General features: G+C 40.7%; 1 protein-coding gene across 2 annotated transcripts in view; it reads left to right on the top strand.

Moving 5' to 3' along the window:
- Positions 1 to 8,809: 8,809 nt before the first annotated feature.
- The window catches only part of LOC132352107 (SLAM family member 6-like), a 29,758-nt gene continuing 27,953 nt past the window's right edge, over positions 8,810 to 10,614 (top strand). For both annotated transcript variants that reach the window (XM_059902426.1, XM_059902417.1), the window contains exon 1: positions 8,810 to 8,903. In XM_059902426.1, the coding sequence (XP_059758409.1) occupies positions 8,837 to 8,903 (67 nt within the window). In that variant the 5' untranslated portion in view covers positions 8,810 to 8,836. The remainder of the gene's footprint in view (positions 8,904 to 10,614) is intronic.

Raw genomic sequence — 10,614 nt, 5'->3', positions numbered from 1 at the left:
GCTCTTATATCTGCAACCTTGGTAAGCTCAGTAGCTCTAGGAGTCTGTATGTGTGTGTGTGTGCGTGTGTGTGTGTGTGTGTGTGTGTAAATTCCCTGGGATTTTCTATTTAGAAAAACTTATAGATAATGTCTATAATAAAGACAGGTCTTTTTCCCACTTGCGAATGTATATACCATTTTATTTCTTTTTCTTGTCATTGCACTGACTAGGACTTACAATAAAATGTTGAACAGAAGTGGTGAGAATGGCCATCCTCGTCTTATTCCCAATATTAGGGGAGAAATATTCAGTTTTCCACCATTACGTATGATATTAACTGCATCATTTTTTTTTTGTATATATGCTTTATTAGATCTTTTAATTTCATAGATCACTGCTCCTATTTTTCTTCCTTCCTTCCTTCTGCTTGCTCCAGGTTTACTTAGCTCTTGGTTTACTAGATTCATAAGGTAAAATCTTAAATTATTAATTTGAAACATTTCTTTTTCTGTAATATATGCCTTTATATTACTGCCTTAGCTTCCTCTAACAAATGTTGATATCTGTATTTTCATTTTCATTTGATTTGTGTATTTTCTAATTTCTCTTAAGACTTCCTCTTTGACCTGTGAATTATTAAGTGTTTTGTTTAATTTCTAACTGTTAGGAGATTTTTCTGTTATCTTTATGTTATTAAATTCTACTCTAATTCTGTTATGGTCAGAGAATATACTTTATATTATTTCAAATCTTTTAAATTTGTTGAGATTTGTTTTATGACCCAGGATAGGATATATTTTGATAAATTTTCCATGTGCACTTCAAAACTGTGTAGTCTGGAGCTTCCCTGGTGGCGCAGTGGTTAAGAATCCACCTGCCGATGCAGGGGACATGGGTTCGAGCCCTGGTCCAGGAAGATCGCACGTGCCACGGAGTAACTAAGCCCATTGCACCACAACTACTGAGCCTGCGATCTAGAGCCCGAGTGCCACAACTACTGAGTCCACGCACCACAACTACTGAAGCCCGTGTGCCTAGAGCCTGTGCTCCACAACAAGAGAAGCCACTGCAATGAGAAGCCTGCACGCCGCAAGAAAGAGTAGCCTGTGCGCCTCAACGAAGAGGAGCCCCTCCTACCCGCAACTAGACAAAGCCCACGCACGGCAACAAAGACCCAATGCAGCCAAAAATAAATAAATAATTTTTTAAACAATTATTTTTAAAAATGTGTAGTCTGCTATTTTGGGGTTGAATGCTCTATAAGTTATCAATTAGGTCAAGTTTTTTCAAGGTCATGTTCATTTCCTCTATATTCTTGCTGATTTTCTATCTACCAGTTCCACTACTGGGAGAGGAATTTAACAGTCTCTTATTATAATAGTGGATTTATCTATTTCTCCTTTCAGTTCTGTCAGTTTTTGCTTCATTTATTTTGATGCTCTGTTGTTAGGTGCATACATATTTAAGATTCTTATCTCTTCTTGGTGAATTGACCCTTCATCATTATGTAATATCCTTCTTTATCCCTGGTAATTTTCTTTGCTCTGAAGTCTACTTTCTCTGATATAATTACTTGGAAAGCCATTATAGCTTTCTCTGGATTAGTGTTTGCATGGTGTGTGGTTAATTTTATGAATATCAGCATATCCCCTCAAAGTTAAAAGCAAACTTGTTTTACCTTAATGCCCTGTCATGAGGAAAGAGACACCATGCTTTCTAGGCCTTTTTGTATTTGGAGGCAAATGCATTACCACTGGGTGTACTATGTTAGTACATTTACCAAGTAATCCATAAGGCAACCACCTTTGAATGGCCCCAGAGAAAGAGAGGATTCTCTAGCTGGTACAAGCTACAATGTAAGCAGCTCTGCCATTGACCATTGTATGAAGTGATCTTGAGCCATCTAATTACTCTTTGGAGCCTGCGGAAGACCATGACAGCAGAAAGCTAAGAGAGGGTCCTCTGATGTTAAGCAGAACCACATCTTCTTTGGAAAGTAACTCTCCTCTCATACAGCTTTAGACTTGATATTAAGACTCTAGTAGTCTTAATACCTGACCATGGGACACCACAAATGACCATGCAACCTGAGCTGACCATCCCCAACTGGATGGATGGATTTTCAATCCATGTAATCATACAATCAGGCATGTCCACTAGCATTTCATTATCAAGTGGAAGTTATATAAAAGAGTAGGCTCAATCAGGACCTGAAGACAAAATTACATTGCATAAGCAGTTCCCTTACAATCCCAATGCACCTATACCTGCTGCCAAGACCATCTCTAACATTTGTGGAACCTGGGACAAGAGGACAAATGAACATGCACACAGCATATGTCTACGTATGGTTAATGTTAAATAAGATATGTTTGATTCTCCCACCTTGAAATATTGTCCTGTGAGCATAAATGAATGAGTAAATTCTAACAAATTACTCTGGAAGCTGGAAGCTGGAAGTTAATGTTAACCCAATGGAACCACAGTTCCTTAAGAAACTAGAAACCTTCCTGGAAGAGAAAGGAGGTCTGTGGCCAACACTGGGCTAACATGGGCTTCCTACCTGTTTCAGTTGATGGAACAGAGTTTCCTGAAGACTGACTCTTGCAGCTAAGGGAACAGCCATCAGGTTGGCTGTTACCAGAAATAAGAAACATTAGCAAGAAGTGCAGTGCCTATGACTGAAGGCATGCCACAGTGTGGCTTTGGAGGCAGAGAACTGACAGAGATTAGAGAAAGTTTGCAATATCTAGTATTATATACCATATCTGGGTTTAAAGCTGCAAATGTCTCTTTCTCCGTGAAATCAATACCTGACAGGATTTTCACAGGTGTTTGGTAATGCCGACAGTCAGAGAGACTTGCATGTTAGGTTTCTGACCACACATCCCTCAAAAGGAAGAAGAGGCCTCTACACATGTGTTGAGGTTAGAGAGATTTATTCAGTGAGACAACACAAGTGAGGAGGGCGTTGATTGCTAGACCATGGCATTGCCGGAGAACCTATAATGAAATCTTACAGACGAGGCCTGGACTTCACCAGATGGGCCTCCAAATTATTGTTCTGGGTGAAGCAATTTGAGGAGGAAGAAGAGATAGTGGCAATATTGTCAAATATACCAAAAGACTGCGTTGGATGGGAGACATTGGTTCAGCTTTAGGGGATCTGGAGACCAGTGGAAAGTATCTTGAGTCCCTAAAGTTAGATTTCTACAAAGCAACCTTCTGGGTAGGGGAATAAAGAGGCTCCCACCTCTAGCCACAGAAGAGACCTCTTGTGTAAGAGACCAAATGTGTAAGAAGCATTGTCATATATAGTCTCCACTAATTAATTTTCATGTGTGTGGGATGGTGGCAAGGAACTATCATACATATGACCACCTGCCCTAAGTACCTAGCAGCCCTAGTGTATGTGGTGCAGATTCAGGTAAATGGAAGCACTGCCTGGATCCTGGGAGGCAGAAAATCCTACCCACTTGTTTCAGCTAAGGCAGGAGGTGGTATTTTGTTGCAGACTGCACCAGAAGCAAACTCTACCCTGGGAGTCCAGAAATTAAGATCAAGAAATGAAGGGAATCAGAGTGATGTGTAGTTTTAGATCTACAGCTGAAACACCTTGGTAGATAAAGTATTCTGCTCCTCTTGTAAAAAGGAGGGCATCCACCAAAAGATGCTCTCTTCCAGTGAGTAGATACCAGGCTGGTCCCTGACTCTGAACAGGCCGGATATGTGGCAGATCATCTCTAAACCTGAATGCTGTCAGATTTGATCAAACAACAGTTACATATTTGCCGGTATGAACCCCCTAAAACGTCCTAATGACGCAGTGGGACCCGTGCCTGGGTTGGATAGAGAAAGCCAGATTTGATGATCTCATGTACCCAAGGAAAGGGCCAGATCCATAAAGGATCATAAAGTTCCAAATCATTAAAAGCACCCACAGAAGGGTTCTTCCACAACCATTATAAAAAGTAAGGAGTGTGACATTACACAGGATGGAAGAGCTCAGTCTCACAAGTAAATGTTGTGATTTGTTTTCTCCTTCCCAACTTGTAGGAGAAAATTTGCAAGGACCTATGAATATTTTTTCTGAAAAAAATGTAATGAGATGGAGAAAATTTTATTCACCAAAATTCCAGGGGTTGAGGAAGGCAGCATGAGGAAGACTTGAGACAAGCAATTGGAGTGAAGAGGCTGGAACCCCCTCTGAGGGAAGAGTCACTTGTCGGGAGAACCTGACTTTGAAAGGAGACAGACAGTGAGGGGAGTGCCAACAAGAGTGTAGTTCCTTGTATGACAACCTCCAGATGTTCAGTGAAGTTATTAGGCCAATAAGATGACTAGCTCAAGTGGATAGTTTCAGCGGAATGCAAATAGGGCAGATCTGAAACATCAGGAGGGATTTAGTAATGGAGAAGGCCCTGGGAGGAGGCTATGAGGATGTAGAGGTCAAATATTACTGAAGAGCAAGGAGGGCTTTTGATAGTTCAAGGGTATAAAAGTGAATCTCAGACCACGTTTAATCAAGTTGACATCTGAGTTATGTAAATGTTCATTCCAAGGGATGCTGGACCAGATGAACTCTGTATCATTGGGTTATTCAGTGACAAGGGTGTCATTAATCAGTGGTGCATGTGGGGTTTCTATGCTGGGTAGAAGATCAAAAGGAGATCAAAAGTGTCTCCCTATTCAGGCTGGATGGGTCTGTAACACCATGAGTCAACCAAGCCTTTGGTAGGGACTGAGCTGATGTTCTTCCTCTTCTCAGACATTGCCACTCCTCCCACCATGTGAGCAACTCCAGACAGAGACCCTCATTATGAGCCAAGTACGGGAATTGAATCAACAGCTTCCCAGAACATCCTAAACAACCACTTCTCTGTCTCTCTCCTCACCCAGACCTCATGACTCTGATTAGCCAACATCTCCCTTGGCCTTTTCTTCCTCGTTAGAATTTTACTGTGTCCAGAAAGAAAACTCAATTTCTCCTTCAGATGCCATGTCGCAGAACTTATCTGTACTGGCTCAATTAACTTTCTACACATCCCTAGTTCTGAACACTCTTTATAAGCCTAGTCTTGTTTTGGGTAGTTAGGAGGAGGGAGTGAAAGATGGCATGGATGGAAGAGTATTTTCTGTGGACAAACCCCTATTTGTAAAAGCCAGTAAGTTAACTTGTAAAAAGGTGCTCAAATTCACCAGTTATCAGGGAAATCAAAAGTGAAACAAGATACCATTTTTCATATATCAAATTGACAATCAAGATAATAATAGCCAGTATTGGCAAGGCTATGGGAAAATGGGAACTCTCATACACTGTTTGTGGGAATGTAAACATGCACAGCCTTTTGGGGAAGAAATTTGGCAGTATATCAGTACTGTAAATGCACAATGCATTTTGATCTCGAAATTCTACTTCTAAGGAAAAATCTTAACAGGAGCAAAGCCATATAAGTGCTCAAAGAATCATGTTTAAGGGTGTTATGGATGAAACAGCTAGTTGCCTACCTATTCGCTATCCTTTCTGACTATATATTTGTTGGTAGTGATGTGCATAACTAAAAACTGACACTTCACAGACTCCTTTGTAAGACAGAGAAAGGCAATGAAATGTAAGCAGAAGTAATTGGATGGGACTTGAGGAAAAACCTTCTCAGCTTTCTCCTCTTTTCTTCTTTCTAGTGTCTGGAACTTGGACATGATGGTTAGGGTTCCAGCAGACATTCTGTGACCTTAAGGATGGAAGCCACACACCAAGGAATAGAAAAATATAAGAAGCCTGGGAATTTGATGCTTCATAGAATTACCATTGCTGCTCTTCACTGCTTCCTACAGATTTTTCCTGAACACAGGAGAAAAACAAGCCCACAATTTATTTACCATTATTTACCATTACTATTCACCATGATTAGATCTCTCTCGCTAGCAGTCAAATGTATTTCTAACAGACAGAAGTTTGCTGCAACACTGCTTTAAAATAGAGGGAATAATGTAAGCAGTAGAAATGCCCCTCACTTCCACTTTCCTGGTTTTCTAGATCGAATTCCAGTCTCAGTATATGAGAATACTGACATTGAACCTCTTTTATTCTTAAAGCAACTTGAGCTTGGCTGCACTTCAGCACGTTCCTCTCGAGCCACTAGAGAACCAAACTTGTAATGCAAATATTTTTAAATTTGTGGAAAAGAAGACATAAAGTAAACAAGATTCAACAGCTATATAAACTGTATATAAAACCCCAAATTATATCAAAAAAACTAAGAATTGGGAGAAAGAGAGGAAACATACTCAATTTTCATTGAACGTGGGAAAGGAAATAGCATTCTATGCATATCATTGATGATAAGAGGAAAAATAGGTTCAAACTCATTTTTATTCATTTATAGAAAACCACTAGCAAAATTGAGAACAGGATGTTTATCATCAAAATCCTTAGAAAGTAGAGAAGGTAAAGAAATAGAGTCTAGGGACTTCCCTGGTGGTCCAGTGGTTAAGACTCTGCGCTTCCATGCAGGGAGCACAGTTCAATCCCTGGGCAGGGAAGTTCTGCATGCCACACGGTGTAGCCAAAAAAAAGAAAAAAGAAATAGAGTCTATATTGTGGTCTACAAACTTTACGGCAGGGTTGTGAAAAATAAGTTAAAAGCTTTTAATCAGGCAATCCCACCGTATGTATATTTATTAATTGTGAATTGCATTTTTAAAACCAGACACGAAAAGTTAAAATCTATAAAAATATGAGATATCCATATCCATGAAATAAACAGTATTTTAATACTGGCTGTTCATGATGGTTCATACAACATTAGCTAATACCTCAAGGCTCAATATGTATTTAGAGTAAGGTTTATCATTAACAGTAGTGGAGGCAAATCCATATTTCATAGGGTATTCTTGATTTTTTGTGAGTTTGAATTTTTAATTCAAAAATTAAAGCTAGGGACATTTAGACTACTTACATTATTCTTCTATTTTAAAGCAATGTGACAACAAACATTTGTGTCTGTTAGGAATACACTAGGCAGCTAGTAAGAGAGATCTAATCATGGTGACCTAAACAACTTTGAATTTGGGGTGAGTTTCTTGTCCAGTTTAATTGGGTCATCAGTTTTGCCTCATAAATGTGCTGGCAAAGAACTTAATCAGGTGTAGGAGAGGGTCAGCTCTGTCTTCTTTTTCTTGTTCTTTGCCTTACATGTGTTCTCTCCAGTCCACAAATGTCAGGAGAACGTTTTAAACAACTTGACCACTCTGTGCTGGTTAATTCAGTGATGCCCATGCCGCCTAGAGAGCGATCATCTGAAACTGACCCAACAAATGAGAGTGCCACTCTCAACCTTGGCCTTGGGACTTCACACTTTCTCTTGGGGTAACTTATTCACACGCGACTGACAAACAGACCAAGACAGGGTGCCAGGGAAATTTTATTACACGTTATGAGTGGGACTTTTTTTCTTATCTTAAATAGACATTCTTCTTATACTTCAGTGGATCATCTCATGTAGCACACTTTGAAGACCACTACTTTATCTAAAAAGTTAACCTTTTTTTCATTTTATTTTAAAATGCACAGAAAAACATACCCAGAGGAACTATACAAGAGTGCTGATGATCAATTAAAAAATGGGCAGAGGAACTGAATAGACATTTTCTAAAGAAGACATACAAATGGCCAACAGGTACATGAAAGATGCTCAACATCCTTAATCATCAGGGTAATGTAATCAAAATTACAATGAGATATCATCTCATACCTGTTAAAATGGCTGTGGTCAAAAAGACAAGAGACAAGTATTGGTGAGGCCGTGGGGGAAAGGAAACCCTTGTCCGCTGCTAGTGAGGATGTAAACTGGTACAGCCGCTATGGAAAACAGTATAGCGGTTCCTCAGAATATTTAAAATAGAACTACTATATGATCCAGCAATTCTACTTCTGGGTATACATCTGAAGGAAGTGAAACCAGGATCTCAAAGACATATCTGACCCCGCACCCCACCCCACTCCATGTTCATTTCAGTCAAGACATGGAAACACCTAAGTGTCCATCAGTGGATGAATGGATAAAGAAAATATTCTGCCATAAAAAGAAGGAAGTTTTGTCTTTTGTGACAACATGGATGGACCGTGAGGGCCACACATTAGGGGAAATAAGTCAGGCAGAGAGAGGCAAGTACTGCATCATCTCACTTACACATAGGATCTGAAAAACCTGAACTCATAGAAATAGAGAGAAGAATGGTCATTTCCAGGACTGGGAGTTGGGGAGACGTTGGTCAAAAAGTACAAACTTTGGGTGATAGGATGAATAAATTCTGGGGATCTATTACACAGCAGGGTGACTATAATTAATAATACTGTATTACATACTTGAAACTTGTCAAGAGAATAGATCCTAAATGTTACTATCACACACACACAGAGTCACTGTGTGAGGGCAGGGAGATGTTAACTATCTTCATTGTGGTAATCATTTTGCAATACACACATGTATCAAATCATCATGTCGTGCACTTTAAACTTACATATGTTATGTGTCAATAATATCTCAATAACCTGGAAAATGTTTATGACGGTTAGATTTGTGAGGTGTGATAAGTGATTTTTTATTCTTCCGTACAATTTTCTCTGTTTTCCAAATTTTATATGGATTATTATTACATTCTTACATAAATTATGACATGGATTATTCTCATCAGAAAAAAAACCTCTTGCTTTTAAAACTTTGTCCTTTGACTCATCAGGCAAGGAGAGGCTCTAGCTGTGCTGAGAGGATTTGAGAGGACAGTGGGCGCCGGGAGGGGCGGGGAGCGGGGCAGAGGAGGAGCCCAGGTCTAACGCAGTCACCAGGCAGTCATGGACTTCTTATGCAGCCGCTGGTTCCCCACCCAGACCCTGATGCTCCAAATCAGCCTCGTTCTCGGTGAGTAACAGGACGGCGGGGGCTGCTCCTGGAACGACGCAGCTGTGGTAGGAGGCTGAGGAGACAAGTGTGAGGGAGACAGCTGGGCAGCTGGGGCTTGCATGGTATCAACATCCTGTTCCTCCAGCTTCTTTGAGGGTTGAGGGGGGAGGAAAGAGGGGCTAGGGCCTTTCCGAGATGACTGCAAGTTCCTCAGGATGGGAAAATCACCGTCAAACCTTTACCTCAGAAGACAGATATTTGCCCAGCTTTACTGGGCTGCCGCTGCTGAAATGGTTAGAGCAGTGTCTCATTTTCCAGCTTCCTGTTTGGCAGAGAAACCTCCACAATCTGAGGCCCTTCTCTCCAGCCCCTACCCATCCCGCAGCCTGCTTCCTTCCTCTCCTCCCAGGCTGGGGAGGGCATGTGGGGTGAGGGGCCGGCACAGCTTGCCATTGCCCCATCTTTCAGGGACAGCTGAGCTGTGGCACCATTCGCAGAGGTGGGGAGGCAGGGGAAGTGGGACCCCAGCCTCTCATCTGCCGGTGACCTTTATGTGTGGTTACGGTTGTTTCCAACTCTTCCTGGGGGGGCGGGGGTAATGCTGCAGGTGCTGCCTTGTGTGTGACTTGTGAGCTGCCCCCCTGCCTTTGCAAAGAAGGGCTGAGCTCTGCAGTCAGACCCACTGGGTCACAGATTCTGGTCCTGCCCCATATTGGCCATAAAATCTTGGACAAATGTATATACCCTGGGACAAGTGGCTTTACCTTTCTGAGCTTCAACTTCCTCACGTGTAAAATGGATAGAATAACACCTAACTTGAGGTGTCATTTGGGAGATTAAATGAAACAGAGCACATGCATCCCTATGTCAGAGCAACGTCTGACAGAGGGACGCAGAGTATTCATGTACGTAATGTGGTACTTTTCTATCTTGGTGAAAGATTTGCAAATAGACACTGTAAAAGACACAAAAAATTATTGTTTCCTTGTTTTATAATTGACAGTTTTATCATGATCCAACAGTTTATAAAAGAGAAAAGGTTTTCCTCCGGGAATCAAGGGGATTGCAGCAACACAGAGACTGCACACTCTACTAAACTCCCCATCCACCTCCACCTCCTACACATGGTGAATATTGTGAGAACATTTTTAAAAAGTCAGTTTTCCCTTACCAATCAATAAGAGAAATACTACCACCATTGTTGATTAGTGAGCAGAGAGTATGAATAGATGAAGCGTAAAGAAAAAATAGATAAGATAAATAAACATGAAAGAGAATGGTCTTCACAGGTAATCAAACAAATGCAAATTAAGAAGACTGGATATCATATTTTGCCTATCAAATTAACACAGGTGTTTTTCTTTAATGAGACTACTCTGATGACAACGGAACAGTGTGACAGGCACTCTCATATATTATGGTCAGCTTTTTAAATAAGTATAAAGCTTCTCTGTAGTCCATCTTATGTGTCAGAAACATTTAAACATTTAAAATGTTCATACCTTTTCCTTGGTAATTTCACTTCTGGGATTTACCCCAAAGAAAAAAACCTTCATACAGAAGAATCTTATGCACAAAGACATTCTTTTTGGTTTACTTATAATAATGAAGAAATTGGAACCAAACAAGAGGGTAAATTACAATGGGCAAGTTACAACACGAAGGTGGTGACAATGACCGCTATAGGTAGGCAGAGCTGTCTGGGTGAGTGAGAAGATGAAAAGGACTT

The sequence above is a fragment of the Balaenoptera ricei genome, chromosome 1 (genome assembly GCF_028023285.1).
Source record: "Balaenoptera ricei isolate mBalRic1 chromosome 1, mBalRic1.hap2, whole genome shotgun sequence".
NCBI classification, from domain to species: Eukaryota; Metazoa; Chordata; class Mammalia; order Artiodactyla; family Balaenopteridae; genus Balaenoptera; species Balaenoptera ricei.
The sequence above is the reverse complement of the archived record's forward strand: the minus strand, read 5'-3'. Positions and strand labels throughout refer to the sequence as shown.